The sequence below is a fragment of the Acomys russatus genome, chromosome 26, assembly GCF_903995435.1.
Source record: "Acomys russatus chromosome 26, mAcoRus1.1, whole genome shotgun sequence".
NCBI lineage: Eukaryota > Metazoa > Chordata > Mammalia > Rodentia > Muridae > Acomys > Acomys russatus.
Genome location: NC_067162.1, coordinates 52,042,030 through 52,067,310, shown reverse-complemented (window position 1 = coordinate 52,067,310; position 25,281 = coordinate 52,042,030). Strand labels below are relative to the sequence as shown.

Here is a 25,281-nt window from a genome sequence, read left to right as displayed (position 1 = left end):
AGGGGCTTTCTCCACAAGGAACTGGCACCCCTCTGCTGCTAACATGGCTTTCTCTAGCGGCATTTCCAAGGAAAGGGATCCCCATGCAGTGTGAGCTGCGGCCACACTGAGGGGCTTAAATGAAAGTGATGCCTCCTGAACCAAGGACGAGGAGCAACTAGGGAGCAACAGCTGCAGATGCCTTGCAAGTCCTTAAAGCAGTGACAACAAAACCAAAACTGCTGTTTTCTCAATGCCCTTGGCCTAGAGGAGCAACCAGAGATGCAGACAGACTCTGCCTTGCACTGGGTCTCTGATTGGATCGGGCAAAGCACAATTTGATCCCCACAGGAAGGCGAAGGAAAAGGAAGATTGTGCCGGTCACTTAAAGGCTGAGACGACCAAAGCAAGGCCAGGAAGGATGCGGGTGTCCATACTCACAGGGTCAGTTTCCTCCTTCAAAGGCTAATGCAATTTCGGTCACTACTGGCGTGGGGTGGAAAGGACTTGGCAATAAAGTTCCTGTTGTCCCACTTTGGCCAGCACATCTTGTGGGCCACACTAGGTATCTGAGAGGGTCCACCAGCATGCGATGCTCTTGCCTGTTCAGCCTGCAATTTAATCCTTTTAGAGCAATCATAGGGTCCATCCGTACCCGAGCACCCCATAACAGTGCTCGGTGACTTCCCTAAGCTACCTCAGGGAAGCGTTAGGGCAGTGTGCCGCCTTGTTTAGGCTGCACCTGTGTCGGGTAGGGAGCGCCTACTTTTCCTTTGCCTCAACCTGGAAAAGAACACGCTCCAATTACAGAGCTCAGAAATTTTCTGGGCCCGTGCTTCTCTAAAGGCCTTTTGTGCCACAAACCAGCTCTTTCCAAGCCGGGCTCTGTCCTGAACAAAGGCCCATGAGCAGGTGCGCCCCACACTGCGGGGTTTACAGTGAGCATTTCCAAAATAGATGCGTTTTCAGGGCTACTTGCAGTAGTTTTTGCCGCAGGAAGCTCTGTAGATGAAGCTGTTGGCTCGGAAACTCGCTACGCGCCACATCTGTAGGTAAAGTTGTTGACTAGGAAACGCTCTATGCAGCACATCTGGCCGCACTGTGAACGAGTGTGCGCTATGTTTTCCATATGGTTTGAAGAGGAACTTGGTGTTCTTTAAAATAAAAACGCCTGCGGACTGTCCTGACGTGTGAGACCGTGCCCTCACGCCTTCGAGCACGGGGATGCGACAAGGTGAGCAAACGTGTGGGAAAACAGAAGATTCCTAGCTACTGCAGGGACAATGGAACCCGGAGGAGCTTAGGCCCTGCCAGGTTACACTAGCAGCTTTCACTGAGGGGACAAGGAGCGCTCATGTGGAGATTGCTGCGCGGACAGGAGTGAGAGCTGTGTGAGCTCACCTCTGTCATCAGCAAAGGGGAGAACTCTCAGCAAGATCTCAACTGTCTGCAAGTTCAAATAAATAAATAAATAAATAAATAAGAAAGAAAGAAAGGAAGGAAAGGTCAACTTCTGACCTACACTTTAGGAAATTATTACATACTTAAGGTAACCGATTTGTCACACAAAAAGCTGCCAGCTCTCTCATCACAGGAAACAATACACAGGCCATGTTGTCTGTCTAAAGTTGCACCTGGCACTCTGTAATTTGACCTATGACCTTTGGTAGTTGAGTTTCCAAAGTACCTTTTCTCTACAGTGACTGCTCCAATTAAAGAGATAATGTAGAAACACCCAAATCCCAGAGAGTTCCTCATGCAGATCTCAGCAAAATCCTTCCCAACTCTCCCTGGGAAAACATGCTACACTGAGAGACGCTCACTTGACCTCAAACTTGAAGCCCCTTCACGTAGGAACAACGCCTCCAGTGAGAAGCCAGGAACGGTAGCCACACCTGTAACCCCAGCCCTTGGGAGGCTGAGGCAGGAGGATTGAGAGGATTGAGGAACTCTGCATCGGCTTCACTGCAGAGTTTTAGGAACAGACAGCTTTCTTTGCCAGCTTTGTTCTTCTGAACTGCATGACAGCGGGGCGCTGTATGCATTCGCTAAGTCTACAAGACAAGCTGTTAGCTGGAAATGGACACCAGGAAGAGCTGGCCTGAGAGCCACACTCCTGGGTAGCTAACCCTGCTCCTGGTGGCAGAGTGTGGGGACTGTCAAACCACGCTGGGGCTTACAGGTCAGAGCAGAGTCTGTGGCAACTGCTTCCATCTGTGGTGCCTGCTTTCTCCTTAGGCTTCAAACTGTCCTCAGCACTCTCTTCAGGTGTAGTTAACTGTCTATTTACTACACATCACGTAAGAACCCTGCTTTAGGAAGCCTCTTAGGGATGGATGGAGTCAATTACGCCAAACAACACCAGGGCATTATCACAACTCCGTCCTGTTGCTACAGAGATGACTCAATTTAACGAAAAATAAATCACATCCCTTGTAATGAAAGCTAACAGCAGGAGAGCTGCGGAAGACAACTGGATTATTTGTTTAGATGTTGGGTTGGTTCACAACACCCAAGGCTGGGCAAGGAAGGACCGCATGGGGCGTCCTCACACCTGAATGCTGGCTTCAGGCTGCCAATTGACCGTGCTAAGGCCGCTCTCCCTCACTTGTTCCGAGGCGGGGCCCATCACCTGACGCAGCTTTCACGCCTTGCCTTCTTAATCAATCTTCCATCTGATCATTAAGCTCCTTAGTCAGGGACCTTGGAGGTCTCTTTCTCTGCACAGCATGCTGGGTGAACTGGGTGTTAGGACCAAGAAGGGTCCAGAAGACCACCCTGACATTCCAGAATGAGACTTGGCCGTAGGTGAGCGTGGCTGAAGTCTGTTTACTCCCGCTTCCCTCTGGCTTCCCTCAACCCGGACACTCGTCAGTTTCACCTCAGATGGGAGGTACCGTGTGTCTAACTCAAGACTTTTCTACCACTCCTCCTCTCCCTATCCAGAAATTTGGTACAATGTATCTTATTCCCAGAACTGTTTTGAAGGGACTCGTGGACCTCTGGGTGTGGGACTAGTCTCCTCCGCCAGGGCAGCACGGCTGCCCCACTTGGTTCTGAGGGCATCGGATCCTGCCTGCATTTTCTTGAGCTACTGGGGTGATCCATCTTCTAGCTGCACAGGTCCCTCTGCTCAGAGAAGCAGTCCTGACCCCAGATCCTCAACAGCACTGTGGCACACCCTGGCCTTCTACCTGTTGGGCTCTCTCGTCTTGGTTACAGAGTTTCTCTTCCCTCTAGGCAGTCAGTGGGCGCTGAGTGGCCCCCAGGACTGGGAGTTCTAACGCCCAGAGGGGCGCTTGCGTCCTACTCTCACTCTTCCCAGACAGCCTTCACATTCTTTGCTGTCTCCAACCCCAGTCCTGCTGCTGTCCCCCTCCCTAGAAGTGTCACCAGGGCACAGGGGTAGCCACAGGTGTGTTCTAAGGAGATTACACGGGAGTGGCCCAACAGAGGGTGGATGAGAAGAGAGGTGAACACAGATAAACAGGGATTTGGCGAACACTTGATAGGGCTGGGGTTGTGGCTCTGTTGGGAGAGTACTTGCCTGGGATGCATGGAGCCCTGGGTTTGATGCCCAACAACCACAGAAAGCTGGCATGAGGATGCACCCATGTAGCACCGTCCTTGGGAGGCAGAGGCAGGAGGATCGGAAGTTCAAGGTTATTCTTGATTACATAGCCAGTTTGAGGCCAGCCTGGGCTATGTGAGGCCCCGCCTCAATAAAACAAAACAGAACGAAACAAAAAATACCAAGGCGGTTAGAGAACCAAGAGTCACCAATCTCTGTCTCGTAGACACAGTCTTGAACTGAAATTACTTTGGCTCTGCTCTACAGAAAAGTGCTGCGTAAACCTTGTGACAAATGCAGTCGAGAGCAGACATTCTTTGGTGGTGTCTTGTCATACGGCTATTTGAACCTATTACACAGCGGACAGATGGTGGAACAAGATATAAAATGAAATTAGCAATGATGAAACCCAGATGGAAATGAGGGGAGGGTCAGAATGCTAAAGGTCAAAGGGACTTGGCTCCATCTTGTCTTATTACATAAAAGGACTGAGGTCATAGCTCAGGGGCCTCGCTTGCGGAGCAGCTGTTAGCCTCTTGGCTGGGCTGAGGAACCAGACGGACACTCACCCAAGACTGCTCAAAGCTGTAGGTACGGCGCCGCTCTTCCACATCCTCGTCCTGTTTGGCTTGCTGGAACTCTTGCCGTAGACGCTGTATCCGGTCATGGTTGCTAGGAGTGGATCGATTGCTGAAAGAGAAGGGGCAGCAGTGAGCACCCTCAAGAATAGTCGCTATTAAGTCATAAATCACAGTTGCTAGGGAAGGGGGGGGGCGCAGCTAGCTGTGGATGTTACTGAAACAGGAAGTGGATTTTTACAACAGAAACTGGGCGTTTGAAATGTTCGCTTGTTCTCAGGCTCAGTGCGGCTGGCCCTGCAGAGATCTGAGAGGGTTTGGAGAGAGACCTCTTTTGTAGTGACCTTCCTTTCTATAATCTGGTTAGGTGCCGGCGGTGGAGGTTTGGAAGGATGTGGCTTTGGACATCAGAACAATTAGAGTCCAGTCAGGCTCCTCCAGATCCCTAGCCCCGGGGCACACCACTCTTTTTTGACTCTTACATATGAAACAGAGATAATTACCTTCCATAAATACCATCTGTTATCAAGTGACAAGACACTAACAGCCCCACCCCCATCCCCAGCAAACAAACAGCAACCACGCTCAGCCTCACAAGCCAGGTGTAGCAAATACCAAAGGTTCTGGCATTTGGGAGGTTGAGGTAAGACGGGATTGAAAGTTCTAGCCATGCGGTTTAGTGAGATTCTGTCTCAAATTAAAAAACAAGGCCAAAAATTAAAATGGGGCTGGATATGTCCGTAGCTCAGTGGTACAATACTGGCCTCGAACATTCCCTCTGCCCAGCCTCAAACAATTATATCTATATGCACTCTGTGCACGTATGTTTGTAAGCATCTGTGTGTGTTGTATGTGACTGGGGTCTGTGCACCTATGTCTGTGTGTAAAGTGTATATATGATATATCTGTGTGCCCGTGTCTCCGCGTATGTGAACACACCTGAATATCTTTACAGATATGCAGAACTATAATCACAACAGTGTACACATGTATGTGTGTGGTATATGTGTGTATGTGTAGTATGTTCGTGTGTGTGTGTGTGTGTGTGTGTGTGTGTGTCTTCACAGATATGCAGGGTTGCACCATGCTGCTACTTCACCAGCTTCCTGTTTACATGTCATCAAGGCTGAGAGCAAAGTATAATTTTTATGGTATAATGAGAAACAATGGAAAAATCAAGTTAAGGTGGTGTTTGAGCAAACCTCTTGCTTAAGTAATGCTGCACCCATTTTGTACAGCACCGAGCTTCCTTTAGTTGTAAGAACAGCTGTGAGCAGGGTGGAGCAGGCAGCACTTCCTCACCCCGCCAAGTGCGGAACCTGACATTTTAAGGAGGTGAATGGCAAATGTTTTTGGGTGGATCAGCCTGAGAACATGAAAGTTCACAGGTCTGTAAATGTGCTGGTTCGAATCAGGCAACTCCTGGCGCAGTCTCTAAAGTTCCCTCAGTGCGTGTGAAGCACACAGGCCGCTATTCCTGCTGGCTTCTAAAAATACAGGTAGAACTGTCTCTTGATCCGGGACAGTAGAGCTGGCTACCAGCCTACAGCTCCTACCTTTCCACGCGAGCAGTGACTGCCCGAGCATGTTATGGTCTAGGTACCAGCACCAAGTGATAGAAAAGTGTGCACTTTTCAACATTACTGTCCCTTTCCTGGATGTGGCTGTTTGCTCCCAACCTACATCAGTGGGAGGGTGATCAGAGGCAAGCCTAGCTGAGAAAGTGCTCTGACCTCATCAGGACCACTGCTCAACTGGCATCAACTGTACACTCATGGGTCTCATGAAATTCAAGCACGTGACGAACATCAACCTTCCACCGTCTGTGGTGAGGTAAAACTCATTCTCCAACAAGCTGGCTGACCCGAAGTCCTTGATTTCAGTTTGGTAACCTCAGTGGCACTTTGGGATCAGTCCTAGAAGTCACCTGGGCCCTGGTTTCCAAATCTGCCCAGCCAGCTTTGCTTCCCTTCCCTCCTCTGCTTTCTTTCAGCCTGTGTTCTAGAGGATTACACCAGCTTGCCCTGGACCAGCGGAACCCCTCTCCTGGCTTAAGCTGAAGGCAGGCTGCAATGGTTTCACGATTGATGATGATTTCCAAGGATGGGAAGGCCACCAAGCGCCACCAAGCACCCTTTGGGAATAACCACTGGCAGCGTGGAGGCGAGGCCTGGCCGCAAAAGAGAGACCTATTGTACCAGCTTCCTTGTTTCTCAGGCCAGGCTGTGACGGGCCAATCACTCAAATCTGGGCTTTGAAAACTCTGATGAGCTCTTTTGCCAAGAAAGCCAAAGGAGATTTAAATATTCATTAGCAATAGTCCCTAATCCCTACACATCCCAATCAACCTAGATTAGGGCTGGTGCCAATTTAAAGCTGGTCTTTTTCTTTTCTCCCTATTTTCCCCACCCTGGGGTGAGGAATAAAATAAAAACACCACCAAAGTAGATTCAAGGGATGACTGAGACAAAAGAAGTCTTAGTGAGGAGTCTAGGAAATTGCAACTTCCAGAGACCCCACATCCTGGGGATCTGAACAGAGATGTTGGGTTTAGGATGTTCTCTATAAACATACAAAAGACACTTTTGGTCCGAATGCTAACACTTAGCGTTCTCTTGCAAACTTTTGTAGCTTGACTGTGTGTGTGTGTGTGTGTGTGTGTGTGTTTTATGTGAAGACAGGCTTTAGTTCAGTAATGGTTTTTGTTCTGCTGTAGTCTGGGTCCTGTCTACAGAGACTTCCGGCCCAGTGTGCATGCGTGGTGCAGTGGAACTTGCTAGTTCATGGAAACAGGACACCTGGCTTGGAGCCTTCTGGTGGGCCTGGCATGTTTTTCCTGCTGGTGGCTGATCCGTCCGTTTGAGCTAAGTGTAAGTGGAGCTCCTGCAGGTCTGCTGACTTGACACTCTTGGTGTGCAGGGTGAGGACACAGGTTGTGCAACCGTGCCTGGCTCCACTCGCTGGCCCGTGAACGCCCACCTACAAGAGTGTGCTAAGTGAGCTGCTGCTTGTGAAGTCGGAGACAGGCAGTCAGGGCAGGGCCCACGAGTGCATCCGACAAGCAGGCTCTGTATGATGGGGCAGGCTCCAGTGCCTCACTGGCAGTTAGTGAGGGTGAAGAGTCCACGACACAGGAGCATCCACATACAGTCCAGGGCGGGGCTAAGATGGGGAAGGTGCTTGGTTCCACCAGGCCAGAGGATGTGACACACTGATGCCCTCCAATTTACCTTCTGTGTGTGTGGGGGTGCATGTGTGTGTGCAAACACGAATGTGTGCGAGCATGTATGTGTATGCGCATGTTTCTGCAGGTGCATGTGCATGTGGAGGGCAGAGGTCAGCCTGGATGTTGTCCCTCAGGTGCCACTTAGCTTGTTGTATATGACAGAGCCTTACTAGGACCTGTGGTTCACTGATAAGACTAGACTGGTGAATTCTGGGGTTTGCCGAGCTGTCCCCTTCTAGCTCCTTCCTTTTTTGATTTGTTTGTTTGTTTTTGTTTTTCCAGACAGGGTGTCTTTGTCTATTCTTGCCTGTCCCGGAACTCACTCTGTAGACCAGGCTGGCCTTGAACTCTGAGATCAGCCTGCCTCTGCTGATCCTAAATGCTGGGATTAAAGGTGTGAGCTGCCACTGCCTGGCCTTTTCCATTTTTTCATAAGTAAAATTATAAATATGGTTTTTACTTTACATTTACCAATTGACTGTATTTAGTTTTTGATTCAAGACAAGTCAAACGCAATAGTGCAGTTGGCAGCCAGTAGCCACCTCTACTTTATATTCTGCAGCTGCTGTTTTCTGTTTTGTTTTCCTAAGTCATTTATTTCCACTGCATTGAGTTGAGGCCTGTGGTCACTGAACGGCAGTCCTGAGACACAGATGCAATCAGTTCACCCTTGGACTCACCCATCTTTGGGTAGGAAATACCAGGGGGAAAATTATTACACATCATGTACATGCAGTACGCATAGTGACCAGAGGAGGGCATCGGGTCCCCTGGGACTGGAGTTACAGAAGGCTGAGGCCACATTTGGGTCCTGGGAATAGAACACCAGGTGCTCAGGGAGAAGAGCCAGTGTGCTTAACCACTCTGCAATCTCTGTAGCCCCTTAACTATTTTTTAAAAAATGGTACCTTATCAAACCACTCATTAAGAGTCATAAGCTTGCAGCCTCTGTTGGTGCTAGAGAAATTGACCTTTTCCTCCCACCACTCAGGGTGCTGGCTTGGCTGGCAGCACGTGGCTTTACCAACTGAGCGAGCCCTTTCACCAGACAGTGGCTACCTTAACCTGCGGTTACTCCAGACATGAAGAACACTGATGAGCACGTAAGACTCATATGACGTCAGGTGTTACACACCTAGGTAGGGGTAAAGAAGCTGGGCATGTGCTCATCCGTGTCCATGCAAACACTCCTCAACATCATGTAAGGAATTACCCTGGGATCCGCAAGGGATGCCTGGTGGCTACTGAGGTGTACCAGAGATCGGGCAAGCGGGCATCGTCTTAGAGCCCTGCAGGCTCGCCAAGTCCACCTTCTCCTTCTAATCCAACCTGGGCCCAGACACACTTTCTTGTGGGCTTGGCTTATGACCCATCTTCTTAGAGGAGCAAAGAGATTTTGCAGGAAGAGAAGAGTCTGTGATGTGACTGATCAAATTCTTTACAGACTGAAAATATACCTTAACATTTGCATTTTTAATTATGCAACAGAAGTCTGGAAACATGGAAGCAAGGTTAGAACATTAAGATTCCCAAACCCAAATGGAGGGAGAGCCGAGCATCCATTTGTTAGGGCGGCATTACCTCCTTGGTGCCTTTGGTCACGCCCATGGGAGGAGGAGGAGATGTGACAAGGCAGTGCAAAGGGGACAATAGGCCTAACTGGATTGTATGGAGCCAGCCTTCCCTGGTCTCCAAGGGGACAGCGACAATTATCTCCAATACTGAGGAAGAGAATAGTTACATATGGTAAGGGATGCATTTCTTCTTTCTCCCCACTCTCTTATCAGCTTTCAAATTTCTACCAGGAAATCAAATTCTACCTCCGTGAAGCTTTTTATAACGTCCCTGGCCAACTTTGTACTTAATTCTGCCTCAGCTGTCATCTGACGCGAATACCGTTACTGTGCCCCTCGGAGTGAGTGTGCATACATCTGTCTCTCGGTCCTGCCCACGATCATCAACAGTGGCTTTGTCGTTCAGCAAACATTTGTGAAGGTTACACTTTAGAGTGGCTCCCAAGTCCCTCGCCTTCTGGTGCACCACCTTTCTGAAACTCACCTCCAGAGTGAACAGGGCCCACACTTGTTTCTAACCTATGAAGCAGAGTCACCACGGCTGAGTGCATGCGGCCACCTGAGAATGTGGCGCTCATCCCGCTCACCTCCAGAATGGAGCCGTCTGCCCTGAGTTCCACAGTTGCAAAGGAAAAGCATGGACCCTGGGCTTCCCCAGCAGAACCCCCAAGTAGCTGCCAGCCTCGCTCACCTCTTCATTGTCCACCATGAGACCCTGGGCAGAGGACCCAGCTGAGCCAGGCCTGGACTCCAGACAGACCCACAGAAATGAGGTACAAATGTTGTGCTGTTTGAAATGACCCAACCTTGTTAGGCAGAAAGAGGAAGCGTCTAGTTCACTGATGCTTGCCATGGCCAGATGGCTGAATCTGCCCAACAGGACAGCTACAGATCTGCTGCGAGCAGAGATTTGAAATGTGATTGTCATGGGTGTGCCCTTTCATGTTCTCGACTACTGCTTAACAAGAACATTTCCATGGTATAATGATAAAAACGGGACTGGGGAGATGGCTCGGTCAGTAACTTCCACGTAAGCACGGGGCATCAGTTCCTGAAAGCCATGTCGAAAAGGCCAGCATGGTGCACACACTTATAATCTGTGTATCAGCCAGGGCTTCTATTGCTGTGATAAAGCACTGTGACCACAAACAACCTTTACCTTACAACTCTCCAGGCACATTCCATTGCTGAGAGCAGCCAGGGCCACAAACAGGGCAAGGACGGAGAAGGTTCTGTTTTCGCTCTGGTTGTTTTCTTATAGCACCCATGACCACCAGGCAAGGGGTGACATGGCCCATAATGACCTGAGCCCTCCCACATCTATTGCTAATTAAAATACATCATAGGCTTTCTCAATTGACAGCCCCTCTTCCCAAAGGACTCTAGTCCAATGTCAAGTTGACGTAAAAAGTAACTAGCAAAAGCTAGGAGGTGGAAATAAGTAGATACCTGTGGCTGTCAGCCAACCTAGTATGATTGGCAAGCGCCTCAAAAACAACAACAACCACAACCAAAAACCAAACAAACAAAAAAACAAGATGGAAAGAGACTAAGAAAGACACCTGAAGTTGACTAGTTTCCATATATATAGGCACATGCACACATATGTGTACTACAGCTGTAAACACACGCACCAAGAGAATGAGAGAGGCGGGAGTAGGAACACACAGAGAGCAGAGCAGAGCTAAACTAAGCCTGTGTCTTAGGGTCAGGCTAGAAAGGAGCAGCACCTGAATGTTCCGTACCAGGTGTTTTGCTGCATACTGCCCTCACAGCAGTGCTCTCCCTAGACCTCCCCCCTCAGACGCACATGCACTTACCCTCCCCTCTACCTCACATTAGAGAGTGGCTCGAGATTGCTCTAACTTGCTGGAGCGACCTAAAAATACACACAACGCTGTCCTTATACTGTAACCAAATAAACACGGCCTGTTGCAAAAACAGGCTGGTCAGAAGAGCAGAGAAAAGCGGGTGAATTCTGACACTGTCATTTATAAAGACGGCCCCTGCAAAGTTCTGGCCTGAAAGAGAGTGCACCAGGTAAGCAGGAAAATCGATGTCCACTCTATATCCTAAAAACAAAGCCATGGGACACCAGTATTTGGTCAGGAATGCTCCATAGATACTGTTTAGTCACCAATTGCTTAGGGTGACTTTGTTTCTTTTGGGGGCGGTGGAGGGGGAATCTCTACTAAAACCTCAGGAAAATCCAGCCTTTTGTTCCCAGTGTCTATGGCTGAAGGAAACCCAAGTGCTGCTGCAGCTTGCTCACAAGTCACCTACCGGGAGCCATTCATTTCCTACGGTTTGGAAGGGTCCTAGGCTTGTCAGGTACTCTTGACATCAATTTCAAAAGGAGAGCTGCTTAGCAACTGTCCGTGAGCCGCGCCAGACACCTCAGCCGCTTCACTTCTGCTCGATCCTCCCGCCCTAGCAATTTACTTCCTGGCCTAAGCTCAAAATTCTATTCCAAATGCTAGTGAATTTCACACCTGTGCTTGGCACCCAATTACTGGAGATGCAAAGGGGCCATTATTCTAGTCCCAATTAAAACACAAGAAGTTAATTTCCAGATAATTCAGATCCTAGAAATAATGTAAGCCACACTCAATCAGCTTAGACATTTCCATCGTCTTGACAGCTATCCTAATTGTGTGTGTGGTGTGTATGCGTGTGTGTGTACAGGCAAGCATGTGTGTGCTAGAAGATGTTAAGGCTGTGGTTATTTGTTTGTTGGTGTTTTTTGTTTGTGTTTGTTTGTTTTTTACCCTTGATCGCTTTCCACTTTATTTTTTAAGACCCCAGTGCTCACGTGCATCTAGTTTGCTGAGCTGGACAGGTCAGCAAGCTCTAGGATCATCCTGGCTCTGCCTCCCGATGACTAGAATTACAGGTGTGCACCACCCACACGTGGATTCTGAGGATTGAACACAGGTCCCCATGGTCGCACAGCTCAGCCTTCTCCCCACTCCTGAATACTGTTATTTTTCAAATCATGTTGACTGGGAGAAACATGTGAAATCGCTTCCTTGTGGAGCTTCCTTCTTCTGGTATCCAAGCGTGCATCCCTATTTCGTGCCAACACTGAGCCTGAAGTGCAAATATTTCATGGATGTCACTTAAATCAACAGATGTGTGGCATCCTTGTCAAGCGGTCTTGGAAACAGGCAGCCAGGACAACCAGCAACATGTCACATCGTTAAGCAGCGTCTCACTGTGATGTCAAGTATGGATGTGAGGGGCTGTAAGCCTTTCAGGACAGTCAGTCAGTGTGATAGAGTGGAGGAGAACAAGCTCTTCAGCAGAGTTGGCAAATCATGGACGGCGTGTCCCTGCACCCAGGGTTCCCAGCAGAAGCACCGGACTGTGGCACCAACCAAGAACCAAGGAAGCCACCTCCTGACACCGAGGATGTGCTGTGCTGGCTATCAGTCCCATAAAGTGGTCCTCATCTTGCCGCTGCCAGAGAAAGTTTTCATCTACAGATGTCAGAACTAAGTTCTTAATTGCTGTAAATTAGTAAGTAAATACAGATTCCTCATTAAACTCATTACACCCATCTGTTGTGAGGGAGCACTCGTTTGTTTTTCACTCCTGGCATTCAAGTCTAGAGCATCCTGCTCAACCTAAAGTGCAAGCAGCAAGGCGGAGGTGGCTGTAATGGAGACCTGTTCTCTGCAACAAGACTTGCTTATGCTTAGGAGAGGACAATGAGCTTGTGTGCTGTCTGTGTGTGTGTGTGTGTGTGAGAGAGAGAGAGAGAGAGAGAGACAGACAGACAGACAGACAGACAACAGAGGCAGAGAGGCAGAGAGACAGACAGAGAGACAGACAGACAGACAGACAGAGACAGACAGAGACAGACAGACAGAGACAGACACAGACAACAGAGACAGACAGACACAGACAGACAGACACAGACAGACACACCTGGGAGCATTAGTGTATGTGCACGTGAGGGTGCAGGCAGAACACAGGTTGAGACCTGGTGTCTTCCCCAATTGCTTTCCACCTTATTTTGTTGAGACTGGGTCTCACAGAACCTAGGACTCACTAATATGGCTATAACTTTCCAGGATCCTCCTGCCTTTGCCTCCCCAGCACTGACATCACAGGGGTGGGCCATCATGCCTGGATTTTTGAGTGAGCATGGAGGATCTGCTCAGGTGCTCACGTTTGCGCAGAGCAAGCACTTAGGACTAAACCACCGCTCCTGCCTGGCACCTTTGCTTTCTTCAGAAAGGGTCAGATGTTGTCATCCTTTGAAAGCTTTTGCTTCTTTTGGTGGAAAGGAGTGTTTCTTTGTAGGTATTGCTCTGCGTCCTTTCACCTGTCCAAGGGACAAAGCTGAAACTGCTGAATTAAAATTTGGACAGACGAAAATGATGTGAAGCAAACTAACTCTCAAGCGGCTGTTGTTAAAAGCAGGCTGATAAAGGATATGGGGTTTCCACCATCTTGTAGGTTCCAAGATTGATGAGAAAAGGGAGAAAGAGTGGGAAGGCTAAACCAAGACATGCATTGGCTACCAAATCACAAATAAAAATAGCTCCCCTACATAAGCGTCATTAAGTTTTAACAGCAAATGTCTTGGGGTTTTACACTCAAACCTCAGGTCATAAATTCACAGCGCCCCCCCCCCCATATGTTCCACAAACACCTGAATTCAATTTCTCTTTGGGCTGTGAAGCAAGAATGTGATGTTCCAATTAATTATGCATGCAAAGCTAGCTTTGAATGGGGGCAGATTTTTTTGTGTGTGTGAGGCAGGAGGGTATTTATAGTGTTTAATATTTTGGGATAGTTTTTTCTCCCATCTTAGCACTTTTCTATTGGTGGGTGAACTTAAAATTCACTCAAATATAAACATGAAATAAATTCTTAACTGGTAAATATCTTATAATGTTTTTATTTTCTATAGGTAACCCGGATACATAAGATATGGAGCCATGGTCTTAGTATTGGGTTAATGGGTTTTCAGGCGAAAAGATTTCTGCCTGTGTACAAATCACCTTAAATAGATCTCTGCCTGTATACAAATAAATCACTTTAAATTGTACAAAGGCATCTAAACAGGGACCAAGTAGCTCTATTTATATGTGTCTATGTGTACATGTGAAATTAGCTACTTGGGGAATACCACGTCACCTTCGGTTTCCTTTTACAGTTTCCCTCATCATCTGTAATATGAAAAGAGTTATGAGTAGCTTGTGCAAATCCCACAGGCACTCCCTCTGCTCAGCTGATAAAATTCATCTCCAGATTGTGACACCGATGATTTGTTGTCCATTTCACACCAATTCCAGTATAATAAATCACAACAAATTAAAACCATATAGCTATGCTCTCTGGGTTAAAAAGCTGGCCGTCAAGACTGTTAATCCCGGGGTTGTTCCGATAAAGATAGCTTTGGGTCCCAGGATGCTCTGTGGATCACAGGGAGGCCATCTCACTGGTGGGAAGCATCGGGAAGGGATGCTGTGCGGGTCCTCTGTGGCCCCCGGTAACAGCCCTATCATTTTATAAGCAGTTGGCTTTATTACCGTCATCACTCTTCCTTATTAGCCTGTCAGCGGTCTCAAGCAGGAGTGAGGGGAATTTAGCTTTACTTTTTGAGGGGAACACCTCCAGCTGCAGAACACACATGTACACAGGCACACACAGCTTCAAGACCCAACATTAAGCTCACAGAACAGGCAATTGGAGCCCTCACTGGCTTTCCATAACTGGAGTCAGACACAATTCAGGCTATCTTCTACCCAGAAGGAAGACTGGTTGTAGGGTAGTAATATCTCAGAGGAAATGACTGCCTAAGTCACAGCACAAAAGGACCATCACCATCACCATCATCACCATCACTATCACCACCACCACCATCACTATCACCACCATCACCACCACCACCACCACCACCACCATCACCATCACCACCATCACCATCTTCACCATAATCATCATCACCACTATCACCACCATCACCTTCACCACCACCATCTTCACCATCATCACCACCACCATCACTATCACCACCATCACCACCACCATCATCACCATCATTACCAACACCACCACCACCATCACCATCACCACCACCATCACCATCACCACCATCACCATCTTCACCATAATCATCATCACCACTATCACCACCATCATCACCATCCCTATCACCACCATCACCTTCACCACCACCATCTTCACCATCATCACCATCACCATCACTATCACCACCACCACCATCACCACCACCATCACTATCACCACCACCACCACCATCACTATCACCACCACCACCATCACCACCACCATCACTATCACCATCACCACCACCATCACTATCACCATCATCACCACCATCACTATCACCACCACCATCCTTCCCCAGTCTCACTGTTAACTAAGGAGGTCTTACTATGCTACCCAGGCTGCCCTGAACTGCTATGCTTCAGCAGTCATCATGCTTCAGCCTCCCAGATAGCTTGGAGCATGTGCCCTCTACCTGGATATATTTTTTAAATTATCAATGTGACCTGGTCACAGTGGCACGCGCCTGTAATCTCAGCACTCTGGAAGGTAGAGGCAGGCTATCTCTGTGAGTTTGAGGCCAGCCTGGTCTACAGAGTGAGTCCAGGACAGCCAAGGCTACACAGTGTGCTGGTGAGATGGCTCAGTGAGTAGCTCTCTCACCTGGGGTTCTATCCCTGGGACCCACGTTGTGGAAATGCAGAACTGAAAAGTCATCCTCTGATGTCCACATCCCACAGTGGTGCACACACATATATACACACATGCAACAAACAAACAAAGATATTTTAAAAGCAACAAAACCAAAATCTTAAAAATATATCAGTGTTAAACTAGGTATCAAACTTTTTACGGGGGAAAAACCATATTTGAATAGAACATTTTAAACAGATGGTCTTTGATGAGAGAACCCGGTAGGGCTGAAAATCCCAGAGACAACAGAGACAGAGACTGAATGACCTTGGAGCCCCGCCTCCCAACACCTTATTGGAGGAAATGGGCAAACAGCACACAGCCACCCTGTGGAGCCATAAAAGCAGGTGATGGGAAGAGAACACGCTCAGGTACAGAGGCAGCTTGGAGAACACCTGTAACGTGCTACGCCTGTATGCAAGCACACGTGACTTTTTTCCTTCATACAACTGAAGTCATTATAACCTGGGGTCAACCCTCGAAGTATGCGTGCTTCTCCTATAAGCATATGTGAGGCATTTCAGTGGGTGAGAGAGCTGGTGGACGTTTATGGGTGTGTTACCCGCTCACTCACACTTTCAGGGATGCAAAGGTTGAACAGACGTGACCCAGAGCTAAGGACTGTGCTTAAAACTGAGATAGACATTCAGGGGTAAAGAGCAGACAGAATTCAATGCCAAGTTTAAAAAAAAAAAAAAAAAAAAAGCAACACCAGAGAAAGAATGAAAAAAAAATAAGAGTTGTGAACTTTGAAATAAAGAAGCAATGGAAATTAAATTACAAAAGCTGATAGATTTCAGTGACAAAATAAAATGATTATCATGTTCTTTTTCATATTAGAGGAGTTTTTTTATCGCACAAGCATAGAAACTAATTATCGAACCATTATTTTAATTCTTTAATCATGACATGATTACATAGAATCCAGGGCTAACATTTTCTTTGTTTTTGCATTCTCCTGTCTTTAATGATAGCATAATTGCAAGATGCTATATAAAAATAAAATAAAAAAAAAGAAAAAAAGAAAGAAAGAAAGGTATCTGTTTAAGGATAAAAATTCCAATGTAATGCAGAGCTTACTTCTATATTGAATTTTAACTCAAAAATAATGGCTAACTTCTATATCGGTTGCCTGGAATGACTCAAAATGGGAAGCAAGAGAGTAATGGGCACCCTGACTACGCAGTTCACAGTAGGCGTCACTTGCAGAACTAAAGTAAGAGCGCTAGAAAGGAAATAAAGAAGGAAAACTCTCTAAGCGTCCGCGTTAGTTGCTTTCTGTTGTCCACAGGATGTGTTCCAGAGGAGGAGCCCACAACGGCAGAGGAGCGATGGCAGCAGGAGGCTGGAGCCGGAAGCTGAGAGGCCGCAGCCTCAGCCACAAACTTGACCAGAGAACAAACTGGAAAGGAGGCGAGGCTATTCGCCCTCAGAGCCTGGCCCCACCCTAACCACCTTCCCAACAGCAACTCCAACCAGGGACCACGTGTTCCAATCAATGAGCCCATGGGGGGAGGGGCGCATTTCTTACTTAAATCACCACAGCGCCACTGTTTCTCAATGGTTTTTGTTTGGTTTGGTTTGGTTTGGTTTGTTTGGTTGGTTGGTTTTGGTTTTTTTGAGACAGGGTTTCTCTGTGTAGCCTTGACTATCCTGGGCTCGCTTTGTAGACCAGGCTGGCCTCGAACTCACAGCGATCCTCCTGCCTCTGCCTCTGCCTCCCAAGTGCTGGAAGTTTCTCAATGTTTTAAGGAACTCTACAATATCTCCCTTGCTTTTTACTTTTACGTGCTTTGTGGCTTTTATTAACTTCATGATTATTAGTTTATTGTTTCAACTTACGATTTCTTCATGTTGCAACTCAGAGTTTTGTTTTGTTTTTATCTGCATGGGGGAGTAAGTACAAATGTCAGTCAGTCAGCTCAGCCTCTTGCCGAGGTGAACGCAATCGGTGATTGGACCAATTTGGGATTGTTGGTAAACAGTTAAAGCTAGAGTGGCTTGCATGTTTTCAAAGTCCGTCACATATATACTGTCTACATTCTAAATGCTACCCGAAGGGCTGGCTACCAGCCATCCTCCCCCATGGCAGATGCTGCTCTGACCACGCAGTGCCATGGAGCTCCTCAAGCTGAGACAGTCATGGAAGATGAATCTGGATTCCTGGTTTGCTACCTTCTCATCAGTGACTCTGTTCCAGCTGGTGAAAAAGCACCAACTCACCATCAATATAGTCACCGAAAATCAATATAACTCCATCCAGTTAAGCAGGAATTATCTATATGAACTCTTTATAGGAGACAAAAACTCGAGATTCTATAATGATCTGCCTCTTCTACTAATTCCTCTAGTGTCTAGACATTTCTGAATTATGTCTACGACTGCTCTCTCTGCCGCCCTGGAGTGAATCTGTCAACTTCCTGTTAAGCACAAGCACAAGCCCCTTACACAGTGGTCCCAATCCCCGGCTCCCTCTTCCCCGACAGCAGCAGCATGATACATATAACCGTGCTTTTTTCACCTCATATCAATATTGCTCACTGTTCACTCAAACAGGGAGTGTTGATCATGCCACTTTTCTTCCTTATTTTCTCTTGCTTCATTTTCTTATCGAAGAAGGGTGCTCCGGAAAGCAGATGAGCCCCTGGGCCTGGACATGTCCACCGCTACAGGAAGCTCTTTCTCTGGGGCCATTTCAATATCTACCCGGGAGAATATCAGCCTTTGGCTTTGGGCCATTCTGCCCTCATGAATAAGATCACAAGGAGACCCATTTTCAGAAGCGCACACACCTTTTACTCTCTTTGGTTATCATTGGAGTTCCTGGTTTGTTATTTTTAATTCTCAACTATTTTCAAGTGTCACTTCAATAATCACCTTGGAAGTGCTGGAAGGTTCTATACGTGAGACTAGAGGGAAAAAAATGATCAACAGTCTTATTCAGCTATAAATCCTGTGAGCTCCAATAATGACACGTCTGATGAGATAAGCCCACGAGTGTAATAGTGGCGTGGAGATTCTGGGAGTAATGAGCCACTTCCTGATTAGATTTAAAGCCCTCTCCGCAAGATAGAACTCACACCTGATACTACGGCATGGGTTGAAAAGAAAAAGGGCAGTGGAAACCAGTGTAGGAAATGTTAAAACAGCATTTCATACGGCTGCCGTGACTGCTTGATCGTGATTTGTAGACATTCAAGTCATCCACAATCCCAGCATGGAAGGAGGAGGGGTTCACGATGTCCAACCCCGATCTGCTGAGGTATTGGCAACTGGTAGGTGCTAAGGAAGGAAGTCAGTTTCCCTGAGGGAATTGTTGGTTACCTATGTCCATGTTCTAGCAGATAGCCCTACAGCCATGCTCACACGAGTGGACTCAGTGGGGGGGGGGGGGGGAGGCACGTGGAGTTGGGAAGAAGAAGTGGGAACAGAGGGAAACTGAAGGGAAGTGAGGGGTGGATGTGCATAAAATGTATAATGTGCATGCTTAAAGTTCTCATAAAAACTCCAAGATAATATTCCAATTCAGTATAACAATAAAAAGTACCCAGGCAGTGGATATTTATAATAAAAATTAAATGTATAGAATATGGCTACAAGCTAAATATGATGGTGGTCTGGGACAGTAACCAGACTGTCTGGGCCATGATACAACAATTTCTGTACTCCTTTAAACAGAAATGTACACAATTTACTTAAAGACTAATTTCTTTGAGACAGGTTCTGCTATATACTCCTGGTTGGCTTTGCACTAGAGGTGATCCTTCCAGACTCGGGGTGCTGGGATTACATGTACACATCACCCCCCATTAGCTTCACACAGACACATAAAGACACAACAGCAAACATGTTACCTATAGAACCTCAAGCGAAAATCCAATTTTAAGGTTCAGCCAAGTTCTCTGACCCCCTGGCCCCTCCATCTCATGTTCTGGCTGTGCTTAAAGTGTCCCTCCTTTCCTTGCCATCTCTGTAGCTGTAAGGTATGCTCACGCCCATCGGTTACCATGGTGATTACTGCGTTCATTTCTTCATCCAGTTTCAACACGTGATGCCTTTACTCTTCCTCCTACCAAAGAAGTGCAGCTCCCCATTCAGACCTCTTCAAATTGCTTCCCTGATGGTGGTGTAAGGAGTGGGCAGTGCTCCTCCTCACAGCCTGGCCTGCCCACAGTTACAGACCTCAGAGGACACAGTGCTAGAGCCCTGGCATATCCCAATTTTTCAGGAAGTACTGGGCTTTTGTGACTGACAGATGTGAGTGGATGCAAGCCAACTCAATGTGGTACATGATCCTAAACACTGAGAGCCACAGACAAAGCAGTGGATAATATGATTAGCTGGATGTCTGCCAAACTCTCCTTTGAATGTGTCAATCCTTCTGTTGAGACAGTCTTCTAGAAAGTAACGTCTCACCCACTCTGAAAAGAAATCATCAGTATCATTTCTCTAACTCTTGAGAAACACCTTGAGGTTCTTCGACTAGTTTTCATGGCTGAAAACTGCACGCAGCAGTCAACCACAGTTTCTCTGCAAGTTCCTGCCTGACTTCCCTCAATGATGAACTGTGACCTGGAAGTGCAAGCTGAAATAAGCCCTTTCCTCCTCTAAGTTGCCTTTGGTCAGTGTTTTACCACAGCAACAGAAAGAAAATGAGAGAAACTTTGAATCACAGGTATGTTTCAAAATTGCTTGACATCATCACAGATATTAGTACAATTTTCTTCTTTTTTTTTGTTTTTTGTTTTTTGTTTTTGTTTTTTTTTTTTTTTGTTTATATATACAATCCTGGTTCTATTAATAAGAAAGGGCTTAGAAATCAGGTAGATAATTACCTAGCCAAGGGTAGGTAATGCCCAGATGATGATGGGCATAAGGAAAAAGGCACAGATTTCAAAACCGGCCTTGTAGAGAGCATTGGGGTGGGGGTGGGGGGGTGTGGCGCAGGGCAGTGCCAGGTTCCACTTGAAGTGGAGGGGGAAATAACGGAGCCAGGCATCTGTTAAAACCAGGGAGAGCCTCCCCCAGCAGAGAGTCACCTGCCTTTCTGTATTTTCACACCATCTGCTGATGCCTAAGGACCAGTGTGTGGGAAGCTACACCAAGACCCACTAGGGTGAAATATATGGTTACTTAACACCGACAGCCACAATGCTGGGGATTCAGGTGACAGCGTCAGCACACACACACACACACACACACACACACACACACACACACACACACACACAGAGTGATGGCTCCAGGTAGAACACCTGCAACACCTGAAGCCAGTCGTTAGTCAACAGAAGGACTTTGGGGCATATTCTGAGCTGCAAAATCCTATTAGGAAACGCAGTGTAAGACTATTCTTTTCTGTCACAAGGCAGCCAGCTAACAAAAGCCATGTGGAAATGTGAAGTCATGGCCTCCGTAGACAACATTTGTTTCCCCTCATACTGTCACGTCGCTAAGGCTGGCAAAGATATTGCTTCATCCTCACATCATAATGGTGCCTCCTTGGGTTTTGGCTGACATTTTGTTCTGATATTACACTAGGACAGGCCTCCTCTGACATTTCATTTTGTCAGTGCAACAGGCTGCTATATTATTTTATATTGACATTAAAAACCATCTCCATGGTCTTGGCTCGTACTGTCTAGAGATGAGGTGTGTGGCCCATGGAACAGATGGCTGAAGTGGCTTTGTGCGGAGTGTTTAATAAACTCTGAGGCCCCTCTGGTAAGTATGCATGTACACGGTGTGTACACCATGGAGGGTTCACAGAACTGTTTACATGGAGCCCTGGGGCTCCTGACAGTGTGGATACAGTTATGATGCTAATTCTCTGCAGTCGCAACCAGCAGAGATACAACTATCCCTTTTACATGTCATGAATCTCAGAGAATTAATCCTCTGTCCTGTGGCTAGAATTAAGTTATTTTTAACCACTGAGCCATCTCTCCAGTCCCTAGACAAATGAACTAAGTTATTTTAAAAATTAACATGGTTTCAGGTTTGTGAAACAAGATTGTAAAACAGAAATTTATGAAGAAACTATGATACTTCTATTATTATTGAATTTAGGAAACCATTGGCTATGGGGTATTCTGTGCATCTCTTGACAAGAAAGAAAACAATACCACTTAAACTATATGAAGTATCTCAATATCAGATATGTCAAATTATAAAAAAATGTAAATCGTATGACTGAGGAAAATGGTGTCAAGCCTGGCATTTGATAAAATCAACATTACTAGAAAAGCGTTAATAAATAATTGTTAATAGTTTAAGCATTTCAAAACAAACCATATTACAAATGTAATTTTAAGCTCAATATAGTTTTAGGTAAAATTACTTAATGACAAGTGTCCTCACAGTGTTGAAGACAGCTCTTCCTCCTCTTCTGTTCCTTTAGTGTTTACTAATTTGTCTATGAACATTTTATGGTTTGTAATATGACTACAGACTCCTGATTCCTAACACTGTATAGTCCTAAAATATATTACTTAAAATTCTCAGAGACATTTTTACAAAACAATGGTGCTTTTCCAACTCTGACAAAAAGCCAACGGTCAGCCAACATGAACATCTCTATGCCTTTCTAACATTGTATTTAAGAATGTTATTCTTTTATTATTTTAAAGATTTATTTATTACATGTGTAGTGTTTTTGCCTGCGGCCAGAAGAGGGCACCAGATCCCATTATAGATGGTTGTGAGCCACCATGTGGTTGCTGGGAATTGAACTCAGGGCCTTTGGAAGAACAGACAGTGCTCTTAGCCTCTGAATGTTATTCTATTTGCTATCTATCTATCTATAAGTCTTTCTATCTATCTATGTATAATCTATCTATCTATCTATCTATCTATCTATCTATCTATCTATCCATCTATCTATCCATCTATCTATCACCTATCTATCTGTCATCTAAGTGCCTACCTATCATCTATCTACCTATCTACCTACTGTCTATGTCTTACACTCCTTCAGTGATGAAGGTGGCACCCAGGGCCTCATGCCCACTAGGCAAGTGGCCTATCAGTGATGTCTATTTACTGGCTGTTAAGAGCCAGTGAAATTGTTATCCTTCTCATGTCTAGGTCTCCAAGGTTCACTATGCTCCCTTGGCAGATAAAGACCTTCTGTTAGACACTCCCATCATGTGTTCTGTGGGCTGGCTCGTCTCTCGCTTTAGGCACCAGGCTGTGGGTTGTTATGTCTCCAGTGTCCATCCACAGACGAATGTTCATTTCTTGTAATTCCTCAGGACAATGAATATTATTCTAAATGAGATTTCTGTTGTTGAGACAAGGTCTTGTGTATACCAAGATGGCCTTGAATTTACTATATAGTGTAAGATAACCTCGGCGGACTCCTCACTCTCCTCCCTTCCCCTCCAGAACACATGGAATTATCAGCATGTGCCAGCACATCCGGTTCAGATGCTGCGGGGGGATTGAACCTATGGCTCCATGCACGCCAGGCAAATACTTTACCAACGGAGCTGTAGAACCAACCCTAAAGAGACAACACTAAAGAGGTTTTTTAAAAAACTGATTGGATATCTTTAATTTAGTTAGATGACTTTTTTAAAAGTCCCTTTGAACTAAACAAGTATGCAAACTGCTAACATAACCCCGATGACAACAGCACAGAGAGCTTTGGTTTGGTTTGTGCTTTGAGAGAAAAGCGTATGGCTTTTTTATCAGCTTTAGTCCATATTTCAAAGAACACACTGGTTGGCATGATCTAAAGTGGAGACAAATTTTAAAACTGTAAACTTAAAAAAACAAAACAAAACACCAAAACCTTCATTTTAAAACCCCAAGTCTTACCCCAGCCATCTCTCTCTTCAGTATAAATTTAAAATGATAAAACCTTTGTGGTAATGAATTCAACAGTGAAATCTGAAGTTTGAAATAAAAACAATAAAAATTAAAAGTAAAATAAAACCCCAAGTCTATATGTAAGCTCCAGATTTCTTCTTACCACTCAGTGTTTATGGAGACATTTCTTTGTTCGTGTCGTATACCTGAGACCACCACACTCAGATTGGGCCCTAGATGACCTTCTGCATCAGACATGATCTTCCCGCCTGCCAAGTCATAACCGCGATTATCAGGGCTGAGGGATTAAATTTAGAAAACACGGCGTCCTCTACTCCTTACCACAATGTGTTTCTAGAAACCACAGTTTAAAGTGGGTGTTGGCTTTTCCCACAGGAGTGAGGTTATAATGGGAGGCTGGGAGGCTGTGTTTTTCAACAAGGAATTGGCTCCACAGAATAGCCAACAGTGGATTGTACGAACAGCAACACACAACACCGAGCCTTCACATTAACTTCAGTCTGCCGAAGGGCTTTGTATTTACTCCATTACCAAATGAGAGGGTGCATGGTTTTAGGTTACACTGAAAGTACAACCCTGTATAGAAGTAAGGAGTTCTTAGACATTTGCCAGGAAATGGGCATTCTAATAATTCAATATTGTAATCTTCCACTTTTCTCAAGTCTCACAAAGCTTTCCACAGCACAAGTCCACATTTCTTAAAAAGAAAGAGAGATACTCTCTCATTAAACTCTTGATAAATTCACCCCTGAGACCCAGTGTATTTTTTATGTGATTTTTTTTTTTCATGGGCTCTTCCTTTTAATTTGGAAAATTTCCCAGTAGCTAGTAAGACTTTATAAAAGTCACTCCATCTGCACCAGAACTGTTCCAAAATGCCGGAGGCAGGAACTCATAGATTGTTCAATGAAGTGTGGGGGTGTTTATTGATCAAGTCACCATGATTAAAACGCCATTTAAAGAGGCCTGGCTTTTAAAAGAAGAAGGCACAGAGTCACTGAGCCATGCTAGCACTATTTGCTTTCCTGTGTTCTCACTCAGACCCTGGCTGAGGACAGCGCAGAGCAGCCAGTCAAAGTGGGGGAGAAAATGTAATGCAATGTGAATTATGTGGAGTGGGAGGCATGGCCAAGGACTCCAGCAAAATACTGGGACAGAGCTTAAGCTCCACAGTCACAGATCAATGCCTTAAGATGAGAGGACCTGACTTGGCTGTGATCACTGGAGAGCTGAGGCCCAGAGACAGCAAGTGACAGTTCAGGGCTACACACTGTGATGTGCAGAGGTCGGGCCATGCAATGTGCAGGTTCTCTGCTGGTATTCACTACTCCCTCATGCACAGAAACTAGGGAGGACTGTTCTAGTCTGTACCAGACATGAATGAGGGGGAATCACAAGAGTGCTGCCTCTCTAGCCCTTTTCTCCATCCATATATCTGTGTGTGTGTGTGTGTGTGTGTGTGTAATTCTATATATAATATATACAAAATTTTGCATACATGAATGAAAAGTAAATCAATACCTTCATGCTATATAGGCTTCTCAAGCTGTATAGAATTCAGGATAACATTCACTAAATGAGTCCCATAACTGAGACTGAGGTATCATATATGAAACTAGGAATAAAACTAGCCTTTGGGCTAAGGAAATGGGTAAAATGCATGCCTCGCAAGTATGAGGGCTTGAGTTCAGTCCCGGAAGCACTAGCACAGAAGAGATGAAGACAGGAGGGATGCTGGGCTCACTGGCCAGCCTTCCTAGCCTACATGGGGGGCTCCAGGACTCTGTAAGAGAGCCTGTCTTAATA

At 46.1% G+C, this 25,281-nt stretch overlaps 1 protein-coding gene across 1 annotated transcript in view; it reads right to left on the bottom strand.

Annotated features, from left to right (window-relative positions):
* The window catches only part of Pard3 (par-3 family cell polarity regulator), a 524,608-nt gene that overhangs the window by 9,135 nt on the left and 490,192 nt on the right, over positions 1-25,281 (bottom strand). Inside the window, 1 exon segment of the mRNA XM_051169253.1 lies at positions 4,120-4,240. Within this exon segment, the coding sequence (XP_051025210.1) occupies positions 4,120-4,240 (121 nt within the window).